This window comes from Betta splendens, chromosome 22 (genome assembly GCF_900634795.4).
Source record: "Betta splendens chromosome 22, fBetSpl5.4, whole genome shotgun sequence".
In the NCBI taxonomy this organism is placed as follows: domain Eukaryota; kingdom Metazoa; phylum Chordata; class Actinopteri; order Anabantiformes; family Osphronemidae; genus Betta; species Betta splendens.
The window spans coordinates 1,901,996-1,920,771 of NC_040900.2; the positions used below are offsets into that span (position 1 = coordinate 1,901,996).

General features: G+C 51.7%; 1 protein-coding gene across 4 annotated transcripts in view; it reads left to right on the forward strand.

The window, feature by feature from the left end:
- Positions 1–18,776, forward strand: part of LOC114848724 (ryanodine receptor 3-like) — a 60,294-nt gene that overhangs the window by 12,809 nt on the left and 28,709 nt on the right. For all 4 annotated transcript variants that reach the window (XM_055505941.1, XM_055505942.1, XM_055505943.1 and 1 more), the window contains exons 3-33: positions 1,294–1,398; positions 3,815–3,829; positions 4,218–4,292; positions 4,380–4,458; positions 4,820–4,932; positions 5,987–6,086; positions 6,324–6,417; positions 7,209–7,283; positions 7,515–7,671; positions 8,153–8,317; positions 8,671–8,792; positions 9,584–9,764; positions 10,408–10,543; positions 11,047–11,142; positions 11,217–11,335; positions 11,927–12,060; positions 12,271–12,512; positions 12,672–12,864; positions 13,822–14,038; positions 14,118–14,222; positions 15,595–15,698; positions 15,778–15,861; positions 15,999–16,158; positions 16,567–16,714; positions 16,791–16,993; positions 17,068–17,242; positions 17,346–17,554; positions 17,628–17,827; positions 17,905–17,971; positions 18,036–18,196; positions 18,274–18,439. In XM_055505941.1, the coding sequence (XP_055361916.1) occupies positions 1,294–1,398; positions 3,815–3,829; positions 4,218–4,292; positions 4,380–4,458; positions 4,820–4,932; positions 5,987–6,086; positions 6,324–6,417; positions 7,209–7,283; positions 7,515–7,671; positions 8,153–8,317; positions 8,671–8,792; positions 9,584–9,764; positions 10,408–10,543; positions 11,047–11,142; positions 11,217–11,335; positions 11,927–12,060; positions 12,271–12,512; positions 12,672–12,864; positions 13,822–14,038; positions 14,118–14,222; positions 15,595–15,698; positions 15,778–15,861; positions 15,999–16,158; positions 16,567–16,714; positions 16,791–16,993; positions 17,068–17,242; positions 17,346–17,554; positions 17,628–17,827; positions 17,905–17,971; positions 18,036–18,196; positions 18,274–18,439 (4,200 nt within the window). The remainder of the gene's footprint in view (positions 1–1,293; positions 1,399–3,814; positions 3,830–4,217; positions 4,293–4,379; positions 4,459–4,819; positions 4,933–5,986; positions 6,087–6,323; positions 6,418–7,208; positions 7,284–7,514; positions 7,672–8,152; positions 8,318–8,670; positions 8,793–9,583; positions 9,765–10,407; positions 10,544–11,046; positions 11,143–11,216; positions 11,336–11,926; positions 12,061–12,270; positions 12,513–12,671; positions 12,865–13,821; positions 14,039–14,117; positions 14,223–15,594; positions 15,699–15,777; positions 15,862–15,998; positions 16,159–16,566; positions 16,715–16,790; positions 16,994–17,067; positions 17,243–17,345; positions 17,555–17,627; positions 17,828–17,904; positions 17,972–18,035; positions 18,197–18,273; positions 18,440–18,776) is intronic.

An 18,776-nucleotide genomic window follows, 5' to 3' on the forward strand; every position in this document is an offset into this window, starting at 1 on the left:
GAGTGGTAATTATAAGTGACAGGTGTGATGGATGCTCTCCGTTTATGGCCCTTTGTCTTCATTGCATGCTGTTTTTTTTGTTTTATCAAAAATGGCTTTTCTCCACCTTTGGGATCAGCGACGGAGCTGATGGAACTTAACGTGGCACTTTGGAATGAGGAGCTGTGGGCACAGCTGAATAGGAGAGGGCGCCTGCTCTCCTTGGCGAGCGAGCACGCTGTAGTAATTGGATGCAGAACCAGGCGGACGCGATGAGGTTGATTTAAGTGTGCGCCGTTCAAACAGCGGCATCAATCAGCTGGTTGATGGTGATCTACGAGCAGCAGCTCCCACCTGTCACTGACTCAATATTTGGATCGCTGGAGGGTAGAGGACCACGTTCCGTGATAGGGGGGGGGGTGTTCCTTTAGCAATGCCAGTTGACGGTCGAAAATCATTTGTCTTCGCTCCTTTGGAGCCTTTCAGTTAACTATTCAAGCAATTTGTCCAATTAAGCTGCGAAGGAGTGACAGAGCAGGAGGTCAACGCCGCAGGGCGATCGGCTTTAACCCTCCTTCGACCCGACAGACAGAAATAAGGACGTGATCTATTCTCGTCGGCCATGTTCCTCGTCACCTGATCGGCCGTGAAGCGCATATCGGACATTTGCTGCAAAGCTGCCTGTGAGGAAACATTCTGACAGAGCTGGACCCCCCCCGCCTCGAGGCACTGCCTGCTAAATGTTACTATCCTGCATTGGAAAGAGCAAAGGTCGGCCGTTCCTCACCCAGAGAGACCGGGATTGGATTGCTTCCCACCACATCCTTTATTATGATTTGTCTGCAGGGAGCCGGGCCCGTGCGACAGCAGCTAGTGCCAGTGTTGCATTCTTTACGTTAGCTTTTGTGTTACATGTGAGTCCGTTGTTATGCAGCCTGATTGTGGGTTGTGTGAAGTTTGTAAAAGAGGTTAGAACTGTGTGAATGAACCAGTTTGGAGCTGGTGAGGTGCTCGGTAAGGAGGCCGGAGCTTGGCATCATTTATCATGTAGACACACTCCGCTTCCCTCATTCTGTCCATGGGTCCTGGTCCAGCGGTGGATGGGATGAATTTGGCACCGTCCCCACTCTGCACCGGCGCATTTCAGCAGGACTGACCTCACTTTGTTAATTTAGCTGGAGTTTAAGTGCAGCATAATGACGTTGAGTGTGCGTCCAATCATCTGTAACGTGATCGTTAGCGATGTTTCAGCCCCATGCGGTTTTAACTTCACCCTAAAGTCCTTTTTTAACCCAAGTCCCGTTGTCGTTGCAGTATGTTCCTCCAGACCTGTGCATCTGCAGCTTTGTGCTGGAACAGTCTCTGTCGGTGCGGGCTCTGCAGGAGATGCTGGCCAAGAGCGGGCAGAACAGCGAAGGGGTGAGAGAGAGAGGCACACACACACACACACACACACACACACACACACACACACACACACGCATGCACACACACACACGCATGCACACACACGCACGCATGCACACACACACACACACACACACACACACACACACACACACACACACACACGCATGCACACACACACACGCATGCACACACACGCACACACACGCATGCACACACACGCACGCATGCACACACACGCACGCACGCACGCACGCACACACACACACACACACATACACACACACTGTGCAGCTCTTTATCGGACTCTTTGCAGTCAGTGTAGTTGAGTGATCTCGCTGGCTATAAAGGGATCAAACATTCCAGTGGTCTAGAGATCCTCAGTGCAGACGAATATTAACCGAATATTAACGAATATTAATTAATATTAAAATGCACTGGATTTGTTCACCAAAGGAAAACATTTACACATCTGATTCACATCACGCCTCGAGGAAAATGGCAGTAGCTTCTTTGTTTCTCTGTAAAATAATCATCCAGCATCAAAGATGAACAAAGGATGTGTTAGGAATCAGCCTTCATCACGTTTGTTGTGAGTTGTCTTCCTGTAGGTTTGTGTCCTTCCTTCATCGTCTGACAGATGTGTAACGCTTCTATTATTTCTATTTCTATCTCCATCTTCTGCTTTTTGTGTATAATCTCCAATCTCCATCTTCTGCGCGATAGACTCGCGGCTCGGATCGATGGGTACGTTCTCCACTCGTACCGTCCTCCGTCATCTACGACATGTAGTCTGATCACAGATAGCTCAGTGTTGTTCTCCTTCTACCTGTAGGCATCGATTCCTATGGGTTGCATCAGCGATCCCAACAAGCTGCCACAGATGAATGGATTTATGTGCAGACTTCCAGAATGCTCCTCATTAACATTAGATCTCACACAACTCGCTTACTGTAGCATAGTAGAGAACTAGAGCGGCACCAATGCTGGATTAGCGTCAGATTAGCATTGGTCGTGTCCTCAGGGGATTCAGTTGGATGTTTATTGGTGATATCATTTGTTTTATGCAACGGATAAACTTAAATTAGTGCCTCCTGCTTATGTTGGCTGGATGGTGTGAGATGATGTAGAACAGCTGAGACCACGGTTTTCTGCAGAGACAGGACGTGATCATCAGACATCCTCAAACCCAAACTAAAGTGAAGTCTGATATAATGTTGTGGTGTCTTTTTTTCTGACTGCTGAAGAGGAATGGCTTTAACCTCCCTTTTTATTATTGCTGTCTTTTATGTTTTTGTCCCAGCTTTTCACACCTCCTGTGCCTTTTAGTCGTTTAGAAGCCGTGGATTGGCCATTGTAGCGCTTCTCTCCACTCACGTTTATCTGTTTTCAATGTCGGCCTATTCATCATTCTTTGTCTGTGCTGAAATGTCACTGAGGGAAGCACCATTAAAGGGGAAATGGAGGTTGAATATGTCTCAGCCGAGGCTCCGAAATCAATACGTCTTTGAACAGATGAGCTTATCGATAGACGGCGGCTCGAGCAAATGGGTTCTTCAGGCTGTTGTGTTGTGGGGACCACAGACGACCCGCAGAGACGACACACTAACAGCCAGTGTAAATGCCAAGGTCCATTTAGCTCATAGACGGTGCTGGTTCTACACGTACTGACCCGCTTGGTTTGGGAGATTCTGGTCAAAAGGGCGAGTGATGAATTCAGTCAAGGAGACGGAGCTGCTCCATGACCCCTGTCACTCACACACACACACACACACACACACACACACACACACACACACACACACACACACACACACACACACACACACACACACACACTCGTGGACGGCTTCCAGACCAAGGATGCATCTTATCCATTTTTTCCTCTGCCTGTTTGATGCGATAATAACTCTCCCTTACAGTTCAGTGAGCTATGAGTGAAACGCGTCTCAGCCTCAGCGTGTTGAATCCATTGCTGTGCCCACCTTTAACACAACTTGTTTGTTCCCGATAAACCCCGCTCTCTGTCTCTCTCTGGGTAGTGCGTTGCCCAGTGAGCAGCAGACTGGGGTTTATTGGCTCTGGTGACTGCAGCAGCACACGAGAGCCTGGAAGCCAGTGCTGCAGTCTGCCCAGCAGAGCTGCATCAAATCACAGGCCGGCCATTGTCCCAGTAGCCAATTGAGAGCGAAAAGGAGAGATGATGAAACAAAGCAGAGGGCGGGATGTGAGGAGCCATGCTTTTAGCTGTGTTTCTTTAGAATTAGCTTTTCGGCATTTTGAAGCTTGTGACGGGGACATTTTTTTTCCTAATCCTGGTCCAAACATCCTGACGATCATTTAATAATGACATAAAGGCACGGATGTCCCACAGGAAGCACGGCTCTTTCTGAATAATGTCACTCTTTCTTACCCTAATGCTTCCTAGAGGCTCATTAGAAAGGTAAGTAACACGGGAGTGCCACAGCCAGCCACTCCTGTGCAGCCTCCTGCATCCACCTGTAGAGAGACCCTCCGTCCCTCTCCTGCATCTCAACCCAGCCCCATGAGCGGTGGACTGTTTCCCTGCCAATGCATCCTTCCCACATTCCTGCAGCTGGAATGCTGGGAAGATGACTCCGCATCCTGTCTCGCCCATGGATACCGGAGTCAGAAACACCACCTTCCTGTAGCGAGTCAGACTGCATGTCTTCACCCCCAGGAGATATGACCCCAGCCGGGTCATCATCGGCGGAGAGCGGGAGGTCTTTGGGCCTGGTTGAAGCCGTCGGACGGAGCCCCGGAGGCCGCAGCTGCCGCCTGCAGGGCCTAATGCTGTGTTCTCTGTGCAGGCGGCGCAGAGCGGCGGTCACAGGACTCTTCTGTACGGACACGCCATCCTCCTGCGCCACTCCTTCAGCTCCATGGTAACGTCACTGCAGAGAATTGAGCAGAGTGTGGTGTGATCTATGAGCGAGGCCTCCTCACGTGGCTCGTGTGTGTGTTGACCACAGTACCTGGCGTGTCTGAAGACGTCCAGGTCCCAGACGGATAAGCTGTCCTTTGATGTGGGACTGCAGGAGGACTCAACAGGTGAACGGCGCTCTCTTCACTCTCGCTCTCTCTCTTTGTTCCTCTGTCTCTCTTTATCTCTGCTTCGCCCTGTTTGTTGCTTCTGAGCACATTTTACTTGGTGTCTTTTCAGCAGATATTCCCCGTGGACGGTGCAGACACACAATGTGCTTCTTTTGTCAGTGCTGATTCCATCGCTCCAGTACATTTGTTGGTTTTGCTGATACCTGGACACACGTTGCTGTTATTTATTTCATACTTGCACTATATGTAGGAGCTTCTGTAACTGAATTAGCTTTAGTACCGAGTTGGTTCCTCTGCAGTGACAGTGAGATGTTGTCATGCTGTAATAGGATGTTTAAATACGCATTTGCTCTTGTAGGCGAGGCCTGCTGGTGGACGATCCATCCGGCCTCCAAACAGAGATCAGAGGGGGAGAAGGTTCGCATTGGTGATGACCTCATCCTGGTCAGTGTGTCCTCAGAGCGATACCTGGTAAGTCGTTGAATCCTTGAAGCCTCGGTGCAGATGCATGTGTGCCTTTCATTTTGCCGAAGCCGAGCCGCACCTACTCTGCTTCCCTGATGTGACAGAATTTCAGATTCTCCCAATCCTGTTGACACATACTGCACGCCCGTGACCCCCGTCCTGCAGGAGGGGAGCGACGGTGGCATTAAAGGAAGGTTCCCTCTGCGCTGGGAACGCCTGGTGTGGTGGATTATGATTTCCTCACACGGCTGCCGTTTTTATTACTCCGTCCTGTTATCTAGCGTCACAGCCCCGCCTCCTGCGTGGTTCATAATGATTCTGGCCCTTTTGAACCTTTGAGCAGACTGATTCAGCTGCAGGCCACTATCAACTGTGCTGTGTAGACTGCAGCATGCTCCCTGTCCTCTATGCAGCAGCCAGGCAGCATCACACACCTCCACACACACACACACATTCTCTGGCACGAGGACCACAGCCAGATGACCACTGCTGCCCTTCGGTCACTAGTGTCAATCTGTCAGTTTGTCCCGGCTGTCACAGACAGAGACCTAAGGGCAGCAGGGAGATCAGGGAGGAGACTGATCAGGGCACAGCTGCCACAACACACACACATGCACACAGACAAACACACACGCACACACACAGACACACAAACTCACACGCACACACACACACACACACACACACACACACACACACACACACACACACACACACACACACACACACACACACAGATGGTATGAATCCCTAAAGGCATCTGTCACTCACTTTTATAATTCTATTAACATTCAGTGATAAACTGAAGTTTTCTTCTGGACCAGCGCCCGCAGACAGTTTCCTCCTGAAAAGTGACTTTTCACATCATCGTCTCGCTCTGTCTTTGACACCCACATGAAACTGTCTGTTCAGCTGATACTGTTTGCAGATGGTGCTAGCAAAAATGCAAAACCTAGTTGTTTGGATCCACAGCTCGTGAGGCTGCTGAGCTTCTGTGATGCCGGCTGACTCTCTGGTTTAGCTGTTTTCTGCTGCTGTAATCTTCCCTTGTTTCCTGCAGCACTTATCCATCTCCAACGGCAACATCCAGGTGGATGCCTCCTTCATGCAGACCCTGTGGAACGTTCATCCCATCTGCTCCGGCAGCAACATCGAGGAAGGTAGAGACTTCACACGGAGCCCCAGACGCCTCAGTGTCTGAACCGCAGCCTCCAGAGATGATGGAGTTAAGCTTCACAAATTAAAAGAAGAATAAAGGAGAGAGAACACTCTATAAAACAAATGGATGCGGAAGTCTTTTACATGAACATGTTTAACGCTGATGCAATTCATAGTCTTCTACTCTTTCCAGATTGCTGGACTGGTCTGTAAAGCCTCTCTTCCCTCCTGTCCAATAGGATACCTGTTGGGTGGTCATGTGATGCGGCTGTTCCATGGACACGATGAGGTGGTGACCATCCCAGGATCGGATCAGAGTGAAGAGCAGCAGAGGTATGAATTCACTGCAGAGCTGAGCAGCACGGGAGGCTGCGTGACCTGTGATTTAAAGGTGCCTCCGCTTCCTGCGACCACTGTAACACTCGGCTCTCCAGGGGCTAAAAATGGAGGCTGTGCTATTTTTATCAGCAGTTGTTCTGCTCAGTGCCAACAGAGATAAGGTAGGCCACCGGAAAACGGCTCAGTGGCCTCGAAGTGGGTCAGAAAAGCGGACAAGGCCCATGCAGTTAGCCCGGTGCCAGGAGACACACACACACACACACACACACACACACACACACACACACACACGCACACACACACACACACACACACACACACACACACACACACACACACACACACACACACACACACACACTGGCTATTTTTAGATCAGAGCCTGGCAAATATGGAGGCGAGCTTGGATATTAATTTCCAGATTTAGCTTTTGTGCTTTTGCCCTTAAAACGTAAGCGCGGAGCTGTTTCTCGAGGTCTCGGCTGCTTCCAGTGCAGATCAAACACACTCCAAGCTGTCGGCAGGAGGCCATGAGCGATTCCTTGTATCGTCAGACCCAGTAACCCACATCTGAGCTATCAGAGGGCACGTGCCTCCGTTTGAAGGATGCGCCGCTGTGTCGCCTGAGTGAAAACGGGCCGTGCGTCTGGGTTGAGCGTTGTCAGCGCATGTCGGTGATGGTGGAGCGTGAACAGGTGCTGCTCCTCCAAGCGAGAACGAACGACCTTGACGCGTTAGCGATGGCTGCATGCTCAGAGCGTCCACTCCTGCCTCTTTCCCCCCAGGATAGTCAACTATGAGACGGGCAAAGCCGGAGCCAAAGCCAGGTCCTTGTGGAGGCTGGAGCCGCTGCGTATCAGGTGGGTTGTTCCTCATCCTCTTCCTTCACTCTCTCATTTCATCTTTAAAATCGATCCTGTTGTGTTTCGTTCTGGAGGGGGTTTTAGCTATTTGCCACCTCATGACACACTAGATAATTAACAGCTTGCAGCCATGTTAGGATCAACTAATTAGCAGGCATGGAGCTTCCAGGCTTCTGCAGTGCAACGATCTGAAGGCGGTTGTGTTTATCTTTGCTGTGACCTTGACAGCTGGAGCGGAAGCCACATTCGCTGGGGTCAGCCCTTCAGACTGCGCCACCTGACCACGGGCCACTACCTGGCCCTGACGGAGGACAGGGGGCTGGTCCTGCAGGACCGGGAGAGGTCGGACACCGCGGCCACAGCCTTCTGCTTCAGGGCCTCGAAGGCAAGAGCCACACAAGCACACACAGCAAAGCTCGAAGCCTTCACGCTGCCCTCGATCTGTAAAAGGAATCATTTCAAGGACAATGAGAAGAACGAGTAGAGGACTTAGTGGACCAGTGAATCCATGACAAAAGGGTTAATTTAGCTAAACCTGGTGACTCCAGTCAAACCCACCGTTCAGAAGTGTCTGTGAAATAGATTTTCCAGATATGCCCAGTGATTGTGAGCCAATTAGTGACCCTCCCACTGTGGCTCTGGAGCATGTAATGTGGGTATGTATGATGTAAGTGGGGAGATTTATGAGTGGACACGTCCCCTGGATTATGGGCTGCAGTCGAATCTGATGCTAATTGCAGAACAGTCATCTCGCTGCGATGGAGGAGCCGTAAACAGCAGATGCAGCTGACGTTTGGCTGGTGATTTGTCTGTATGTGTCACACACCGGCAGCCCTGACGCGCTCCTCTCCACCTTCCTGCTGCAGGAGAAGCTGGAGCAGAGCCCCAAGCGGGACATCGAGGGGATGGGGGTGGCGGAGATCAAGTACGGGGACTCGCTCTGCTTCGTCATGCACGTGGCCACTGGGCTGTGGCTCTCCTACCAGGCGCCTGACATCAAATCCGCCCGTCTGGGTCCCCTCAAGAGACGAGTGAGTGGAGAGAACGCGTCCTCCCATTAGAATGCAGAGTGCATTGAAGCCAGATTTGATAAATAAGTGGGATTCACGGAGCAGATGATTATTTTGTGTGTAATGAGTTGATTGAGTTAAGATAAAGCTCTATTGGTTCTATCACTGCCTCAACTAAGTACAACACGTCTGCTGGCGTGGGCGGCGGCCGTGGTGTAAAGCCGCCGGTCGCCTGCAGTGAGGGCACCTGTGCTCCAGACGTCGCTCGGTGCTGGCAGCTGGAGACGCTCTCTCTTTTAAATGTCGTCCTCTGCCCTTTTCCCGTCCTCCTGCTCTTTCCTGAACATCGCCCCGAATCATCGTCTCGCCCGAAGGCGTGCCTGCACTCTGAAGGTCACATGGACGACGGGCTGACGCTGCAGCGCTGTCAGCACGAGGAGTCCCGCGCTGCACGCATCATCCGCAACACCATGCTGCTCTTCCACCGGTTCATCAGGTATCGCTTCCACGCTGTCCACGCTGTCCACGCTGTCCACGCTGTCCACGCTGTCCACGCTGCGAGCCGGACGGGCCGCTCCAATTGGCCAATTAAGCCAAATTACAGTCCTCGTTTGTCCTGAACCTCTTTATTAGGGTCCTGTCACTGCCAACGTTACGTAAGCGCCGCTAATGGGAGAGGATAATTAATAGATGGTAAAGCAGCGTCCCCAGTGTCACCACAACACTGAATTAAAGCTAAAGCCCAGACTCCAGACATTTCAAAGCTCCACAGAGTCTTGAACAAGCCACACAGTTGTGATGTAACGTCCCTCCACTCTGTGAGAGGAGCCGCTGGAGGACTCAGCTGTGGGCCTGTGAGTTCTGACTGAGCCCTTAACAACTCAGTCACGCGCTCCCGAGCGGCAGACACATCCCGGTCGGGAAGGAGCCGCGGATGCGTCCAGGGCCGCGCTCGTGGTCACGTGGGCCGCTCGGCCCCCGGGTCGCGCTCCCGGCCGCTCATGGCAGCAGCATTGGAGAGTCTGTGAGCCTCTATGACACATACACCCCCCCCCACGGGCGGCGGGAGCTATTTTTAGCAGGCAAGCGGAAATCGGCATTTCAGCATGGATGAACCTGTAAGCTAAAGATCGCGTTAGTCATCGCAGCCACCGCTCAAAGCTGCTCAGTTGCTGTGTTTTCTACAGGTTTGAAGGTATTTGGTGAATGGGACTATTTTGAAAACCATAACTGAGGATGTGAGCGCTGTATCTGAAGCAGTGATGCTGATATTTTCCCCTTTTTCAGAGACCTGGACTGTCTGGGAGTTAAGAACAGGGCTCTGGTCACGCTGCCTGTGGAGGAGGTGCTCCAAACTCTCAATGACCTCATCACCTACTTCCAGCTCCCCGACGCGGAGCTGGAGCATGAAGACAGACAGATTAAGCTGCGCTCGCTCAAGAATCGCCAGAACCTATTCAAACAGGAAGTGAGTTTCTCTGTTCAGGGTTTGGAGGCGTCAGCAGCTTCTTCTTATTGCTTTTCCTGCACCTACAGGGCCTGAATTGCTTTCATCGGTTACAACATGTCGAGCATGTTTATTGGCCCCGTGATGTCACCTACCCAGACTGTGAATGTTTAACAGGCCACGACCACGTCACGTCCTCTCAGGCCACCGTAAAATAATGGAAGTTAAAGGGACATAATTTAATTTAATTGGAATTGAGTATTTTAAAGCATTTTTTATTGTCCTGTTTTTTGTAACGCCTCCAAGCTGTGATGAATTATGTTCCGAAGGTCAATTTGTCACTGTAAACAGCTGACTTGTGATTTTTTCTGCCTTTATAAATCATGAGGGTTTTCAATTGTGTCTTTTTAAAACCCTCCGTTTAGCATATTCGATCACTATAGATAATTCTCTGTAGTATAAATCATCATGACACAACCATGAATAGGAGCGGAGGAAGCCATGAGCTGCATTCAGGACAGTCACCTAATTAAACGCTGCAGAAATGATGCTGTCGCACTAATGAGTCGGCATCATTAACACCAGACCTGTGAGCGTTAACACAAGTGGAGGCGTTTATTGCCTCATTGCACTGATGCTGGACTGTTGGACCCCTGCGTCTTAGGGCATGTTGACCCTGGTGTCCAGCTGCATAGACCGCCTCAGCGTCTACAACAGCGCCGCTCACTTCGGGGAATGTGCCGGCTCGGAGGCGGGAGCAGCTTGGAAGGACATCCTCAACCTGCTGTACGAGCTCCTGGGTGAGTAGCAGATCTGTGCGTCCAGATGCGTTTCTGGCTGTTTGTTGCAAACGTCACCCCTCCTTCCGACGTGTGTGTGATGAATCCAGCGTTTGACTGCACTGTGCCTGAAGCGCTGCCTTGCTGAGCCGTGCCCTCCCAGCGTGTCCTTCACGCCGCTGTTTACACTGATGCTCCCTCCTGGCTCCTATTAGTGTTCCGGCCACGTCCCGCTCATCCCCTGTTCCCACCTCCGTGCACCTGCTCCGCTGCAGCGCTAAGTGGATTTGGGACGCCTCCCTCCTTTTTTCCCGTCTGTCTGAGTTTGCAGCCGTGTTGTTCTTTCCTCTAGGACACATGTGGGTGCGTTTGTCCGCGTGTCTCGTCTCCTTAGGCTTCTAAATTAGTATGGATGAAGTCACAATAGAATCCCTCCCCTTCGCTTGCGGTAGCAGCCGTCTCTTAACATTGCAAATGCGTAGGACCCAACCAAATTCTCTGCACATTTTCCTTGTGTCCTGCAGCGGCGCTAATCCGAGGAAACAGGAACAACTGCACCCAGTTCTCCAAAAACCTGGACTGGCTGGTCAGCAAGCTGGAGCGGCTGGAGTCGTCTTCAGGTATTCCTCCTGTGCCCTGAGACGTGCTGATCCGTGCTGCGACGGTCCTCTAACTGATGGGTTTGCGTCTGCAGGCATCCTGGAGGTTCTGCACTGCATTCTAATAGAGAGCCCCGAGGCCCTCAACATCATCCAGAGAGGACACATCAAGTCCATCATATCACTGCTGTACAAGCACGGACGCAACCACAAGGTAGGCAGCAGGGTCTGCAGCCAGAACGGGACGTGACCGTGGATGCGAGATAAATAATACACACAGTAAAAACACAGTGAGGTTCTGTAGGAGGAGGAGTGTAAGCGTTCCCTCTTTGTCACCTCCTCCCTGCTCAGTGACTGCTTTCTCCCAGCGTACAAACCATCTCTGACGGACGCTTCCTAGAGGCTTGTGAGCATTGTGTTCATATCGTAAATCAAGCTGTTTAACAGTGAAATGAGATCAGCAGCAGGCGGTTGTTGGTCCGGGTCATAAATCAGCCCGGGCGTTTGGGTTTTGCAGGAGTAAAGGGCCTGTGATGAAGCGCAGCCTCTCCTGCCTGTCACCCTTGGCTGAGCTTCCCCAACCATTTAATTCAATGGCATTGTTATCCCAGCATCAAAGGGAAATTATTGGACATGTTTCTGCCCCCAACGAGCGTCTCGTGGTAATTACGCAGTGGCTGCAGGAGCAGAGACTGACCTCCAGCATCAATGGGCAGCTATGAGCTTCACAGACGACGGCTCTGGATGCTCACATCTGGGCTGCACCGCGTGTGGAGCTGTTCTGATGCTCATTCTCCTTCTCTAGATCCTGGACGTGCTCTGCTCGCTGTGTGTGTGCAACGGCGTCGCTGTGCGGGCCAACCAGAACCTCATCTGTGATCACCTGCTGCCCAAGAGAGACCTGCTGCTGCAAACCCAGCTGGTCAACGACGTGCAGAGGTCGGAACGCCACCAGCGCCACGCTGCTCCCACACGTTTACATTTCATCCCACACATCTCTGTTTGTGTTCTGTGCTGTTCGCCTTTTTAGCAAATTGTCAAAGCAAATTAAATGATGCTGTCCTCAGGACCACTGTTGAATTAATATGAGAGTATTTGATATCAATTTATTTGCTCACCTGTTGATTCCATGTTCTTCTTCACCGACAGCATGAGGCCCAACATATTCCTGGGGGTGAGCGAGGGCTCGGCTCAGTATAAGAAGTGGTACTACGAGCTGATGATCGACCAGGTGGACCACTTCGTAACCAGCGAACCCTCCCACCTGCGGGTGGGCTGGGCCAACAGCAAAGGCTATGCACCGTACCCCGGGGGGGGGGAGGGCTGGGGCGGCAACGGCGTGGGCGACGACCTCTACTCCTTTGGTTTTGACGGACTTCACCTCTGGTCAGGTCAGTGAGGGGCGGAAAAGGCAGTATTTGTGTGTGGACTGTTAAAGATGAGCTTGAACCTGGGTTTGAACACACACCCGCGGCCCAGAGTGACGGTGTCAAAGACGAGCGTGATCTGATAATTGACTGAATCACTGTCTGTCCCTGCGGCCGGAACAGGTCGCGTCCCTCGGGCCGTGGCGTCCCTGAACCAGCACGTCCTGACCTCGGAGGACGTGGTGAGCTGCTGTCTGGACCTCGGCGCTCCCAGCATCTCCTTTAGGATCAACGGACAGCCCGTTCAGGGCATGTTTGAGAACTTCAACACGGACGGGCTGTTTTTCCCTGTTGTCAGCTTCTCGGCAGGGGTCAAGTGAGTGTGTGTGTGTGTTTGTTCTCCCCGTGTGTTGTCTGACACTCAGATTCCTGGATGATAAATGAGCTGCACACACAAGCTGGGGGAGACATGACATGCCATATATACACACTACCTCCATGAAATCCATTTAATCCACCCACTCCTTCTGGTTTAAATGCACTAATCCTCCCAGCTTTGACACTGGATACAGGTAAAACACACTAGCTTCGTATTCTCATCTGTTGCCACGGTGACCAGCGATAGTGTGACTGACAAGACTTTAAAATGAAATTTCAGGCTCCAGCGTTTCTTTCATGACTCCGTGATTGAGTCTGACCTAATAAAGCGTTTGCATTACCCATGGTGAGTCTTTGAAGCCACACTTCATTTGGTCACGTGAGCCGTCAGAAAGTGAAGAGACGTCAGCTGTGCACCACTTCACCTCCTCTTTGTGGCTGCTGGCCCATTTTCTCCTTGCTAATTGAATTTATTTTACATTAGAACACATGCCTGTAACTGTTCTGCATAAACCCTGTGGGTAAAACACGTGTGACCCAGTGAACAACTGCTCTGTGGAGACAAATGTGCCAGAATGTGAACACGCTTATTTCCCCTCAATAATAGATGGCTGCAGCCGCGTGGGCCTGTTGGCGTCACTACTACTACAGGAGCTGCTCTGGGCGTTAGCAGAGACTCACTGTTAAGACTTTTATGTAACGTGTCCTGTGAAAGCAGAGGCTGGAACTGATTGAAGCTGATTAACAGGAGGAAAGTAGTTACGTTTAGACGCGTAGCTGCTTCTTTTCTCATTGTCTGCTCCTTTCATTATCAGCTGTCTGATTATTGCTTCATTGTATTAAATATAGAATTAGCCGTGCACTATGCACACACACTTTTTTCATAGTAATTAACTTTTTGTCTGTACACAGTAATACAATAAGCCAATCTAATTACGCCGGTCTGTCTCGTTAGGGTGCGCTTCCTGTTGGGCGGTCGACATGGCGACTTTAAGTTCCTGCCGCCCTCCAGTTACGCTCCGTGCTACGAAGCCCTGCTGCCCAAGGAGAAGATGAAGGTGGAGCCGGTGAAGGAGTACAAGAGGGACATGGACGGCGTCCGAGATCTCCTGGGCACCACTCAGTTCATGTCACAGGCCTCCTTCATCCCCACGCCTGTGGAAACCAGCCAGGTAGCGCCGCTGAATGGGACCCGTGGGTAACAGGGATACACAGAGCAAACACGCTGCTAAACTCCCCCAATGTCCCCAGATCGTGATGCCGCCTCATCTGGAGAGGGTTCGGGACAAGCTGGCTGAGAACATCCATGAGCTGTGGGGCATGAACAAGATCGAGCTGGGCTGGTGCTTTGGCAAGGTGAGAATAGTTCCTTCATTCGTACGATATGAGAGCGTCACTCAGGAGGTAAAAGCATAATCCATGCATGTGGAGAACTAAACATCACGATTACACATGTGAAGAGATTTTAGCCGTCATGAAAGCCTGGACAGAACACCATCTTGCTTTCTCTTTTATAATTTGCGGTTCACTCCAAACAGAGGGTAAGTAGAAAGTCCACATTCATTGTCCATGTTACACATGTCATCTCAGTTCGTTTGTGGGTCAGAGTCATCGTGTCTGCATTTAATACAGATCATGAAACGCTTTTGTTTCACCCAAAGGGCAGAACAGGAAATTTTGGCAATTTCAGCACAACAAGAAAGCGAGAGAAAGGTCTGTAGTTCGAATCTGCGTCTTGTAGTCAATGGAATATGTAAAAAAGTTGAGGGTCCATCAGTGTGTTTTTACAAGGGGAAACTTTGGCAACTTGGTGAGTTCAGTTGCCAAGAGAAATACCATCCTCACATTTGGTACAGTGTCTATGAAAGCTTAGCAGAACGAGGGGAAGGCTCCTCAACCAGCTCTCTTCTGTGTTTAATTGGTCTGGAGGAGCCTGAAGGCAACAGGAGCTGCCGTGTTGGTTTTCTTGTTTTATTGTGTAGAAGCTAAAGGAAAATGCCAATGTTTTGCCCTGATGATGAACGAACAGCAAAATGGACACAGCTCTTATGTCTATAATACAAACGTGAGCCTGCACCGTCTGAACTCTGCTTGTTCTAACACACAAACATGTTTAGGAAATTAAAATGTGCTAAATTGTATTTAGAAAACTGATATTTGAGTTCTTTGTGTTTTGCTATACCAGCTGTTTCATAGACGTGAGTTCAGACGCAAAAAGCGGTGTCTGTTATTTACATATAAATACCTTTATGACTCCACGTACAATATAGAATTGTGCTGAGTCCTTGTACTATTCACAAAAGAGCTGACACACACGTCTGAACGCAGACTGCATGTTTTCTTGGTAAACGCCCGGCGCCGCATCCTCTGAGCGACGCAGCCCAAGGGATTATTTCAAGTCAAATGCAGCCTCGTCAGAGGCGTCGCACCGTTACACACACCTCCCACCTGGTTCTCCACTCACGCCTCTCCGTCTGCTCCAAGAAAACATGCTCCTCGGTTCCTCCTTCATCACATGTTCACTAGTGGACGCTGTCCATCACCGCCAGCCCGTTCCCTCGTTGCTTCACAATGAGGATGTGTATTTCATGTGCATATTGTGTATTCTCTGTAGTAACAGCACACACACACACCTATGTACACCACAGTACATAGAAGTACAGATGAACAATGATGAAGGCAGCGGAGGAGAGTCGCCTTATTTCACCGCGTGCGTCTTCCCTCGCAGATAAGGGACGATAATAAGCGGCAGCATCCGTGCCTGGTGGATTTCTCCAAGCTGCCAGAGACGGAAAAGAACTACAACTTGCAGATGTCAACAGAAACCCTGAAGTATGTTCAGCACTGGAGCCTGTTTTAAAGTCGGAGACAGAACCCACCTTTTTAGTCTCCGCTGGGTTTGTCCCCACAGGACCCTGTTGGCGCTGGGCTGTCGTGTTGTTCAGGTGAATCCCAACGCTGAAGACGCCCTGAAAAAGATCAAATTGCCCAAGAAGTAAGTAGGAATGTCCCATTACTCATGTAATTACTCTGAACTGAGACATTATAGTGATGTTTGTTGATCAGGCTACAGATGTAAAACGAATCCTAAACCCTGTACTGCAATTATGGCTGAGACATGTGTTGTTCCAGTTACATGATGTCCAACGGTTACAAGCCGTCGCCCTTGGACCTGTCGGACATCAAGCTGAGTTCAGGCCAGGAGCTGCTGGTGGACAAACTGGCAGAGAATGCTCACAATGTGTGGGCCAAGGACCGCATCAAGCAGGGCTGGACCTACGGCATCCAGCAGGTACTGTAACGTGGAGGGAACGGGAACCCCTGGAGCCGCCGCCACTGACCAGTATAATGCCATCAGGCTTCCATTAGGCCCTTCAGGGAGATGGAAGCTGTTGTGCCGGGTCAAACAAACAGCCTGCAATCTTAATAAGCAAAGCAAGATTTCAAATTAAGCCCTGCAAATCTGCTTAAGCAGTATTAATATGATACCTCCATGGCTGCACCTCAGCCCCAGTGGGATTACTGTAATGGGAAATGAGACAGGAAAGATGGAGGAAAGTGATGAGCAGCCGTGGCCTGATGGCAATAAAAGGCCAATTAACTTCTCAATTACTGGGACTGACAGCAGTCATCCACAAACACGAGCCCACTAGTGGTGGAGGAAGTGATCGCTTCCTAACATTTTCCTTCGTCTCTCAAGGATTTGAAGAGTAAACGCAACCCTCGCCTGGTTCCCTACGTTCTGCTGGATGAGCGCACCAAGAAGTCCAACAGGGACAGCCTGCGCGAGGCCATCCGGACGCTCATAGGCTACGGCTACAACATAGAGCCGTCCGACCAGGAAGGCGGTGAGTTTACCACACACGCCTCCGGCCTTTAGGCCCACAAGCCTCTTTTCATTCGAATGTCCCTCTGATCGAATAGGACAAGTGGTGGAGAGGCTCAGCATCGACAAGATCCGGTTCTTCAGAGTGGAGCGGACGTACGCGGTGAAGACGGGGAAGTGGTACTTTGAGTTTGAGGCCGTGACGGGAGGGGACATGCGGGTGGGCTGGGCCCGGCCTGGGTGTAAGCCGGACGTGGAGCTGGGCACAGACAAGCTGGCCTTCGTCTTTGACGGATACAGGGTAAGGCTGTCGGCTCCTCGCGTTGCACCGCGGGAGTGGAGGTCTCTACAAACGGTGCACGTGTGCTCCACCAGGGCCACTGTCTGAACATGGGCAGCCGCTTGTTCGGGCGCTGCTGGCACGCCAGGGATGTGGTGGGCTGCATGATCAACATGGAGGACAAGTCCATGATCTTCACCCTCAACGGAGAGATCCTCATCACCACCAAAGGCTCGGAGCTCTGCTTCACCGACTTTGACACGGAGGACGGTGAGTGAGTGAGAGGAGATGTAGACATGTGTAAATGAACAGCAGCGGCGCCTGAAAACCAAGTGGCTTGGTCCTCTCCCCCGCCCCTTCACGCCTCCCTCAGGGTTCATCCCGGTCTGCAGCCTCGGCCTGTCTCAGGTGGGTCGCATGAACCTGGGGAAGGACGCCAGCACCTTCAAGTACTACACCATGTGTGGCCTCCAGGAGGGCTTCGAGCCCTTTGCCGTCAACATGAACCGAGAGGTCACCATGTGGTTCAGCAAGCGGCTGCCCACGTTCGTCAACGTGCCCAAGGCCCACAACCACATCGCAGTAAGACCCGGCGCCGCTCAGGATGCAGCAGAGCGCTGTGCGGCGTGTGCACACACCTTCTTCCTGTTTGCAGGTGACCAGGATCGACGGCACCGTCGACAGCCCCCCGTGTCTCAAAGTGACCCACAAGACGTTCGGCGCCCAGAACAGCAACGCGGACACGGTGTTCTGCCGCCTCAGCATGCCGGTGGAGTTCCACTCCCACTTCAAGACCAGCCCGGCCGCAGACATGAACGGGGTGCACGACGAGGACAACCTCAAGGTCAAACACAGGTATGCAGCCGCTCCCACTCCTCCAGAACGTTGCCCCGTGTCATCACAGGACCTGACGCCTGTTGAGTGGTTGACAGGTACCCCCTGCGGTCTGTGCGGCACGGCGAGGAGAGCAGGCGGGTGGACTACAGCAGCATCACCACGGTGAGGAGCGTCCTCTCACCTCCGCTGCTGCCGCTGCAGCCGCTCACGCTCCTCTGTCTTACAGTACCATCACTCCGTGAGGGTCTTCGCTGGCCAGGACCCCTCCTGCGTGTGGGTGGGGTGGGTGACCCCCGACTACCACTACTACAGCAACAACTTCAACCTCAGCAAGATCCGCACCGTTACCGTGACGCTGGGCGACGAGCGAGGACGAGTCCACGAGAGGTGAAGCCGCCGCTGGGACACTTTTCCACACGTATGTGGAGTCTGCACACGTGACGTTAATGTTTGTGTGGCCGCAGCGTGAAGAGGAGTAACTGCTACATGGTGTGGGGGGGGGACGTCACCAGCGCTGCCCACGCCTCCAGCCGCAGCAACGTGGACCTGGAGATCGGCTGCCTCATAGACCTGGCCACCGGCCTGGTGAGCTTCACCGTCAACGGCAGGGAGGTCTCCACCTGCTACCAGGTACCGACACATTCACACACCGATCAGATGCTGCCGCTGGTGTTTGGCTCCGATATGTCATGATCCACCTCGTCTCATCACCTGCAGCGACTGCAGCCATTTCACAGCCTGTGCCATTGTCTGAGCGTCTCATATTGATTGCGTTGACCTTGAGGATGACTCCTCTTCTCTTTGCATATTTTCCCGAGCGCTGTGACGTCTGTATTGTTGCATTTCAGCCTGTTCAGACGCATTCAGAGCTAAATCTGAAAGAACCTTTCCATATAATCTTCTTATGTTCTCCCTCGCTGGAGTTGTGTGAGGCTTCACCGAGCAGGCGCTGAGTCATCGTGCCATC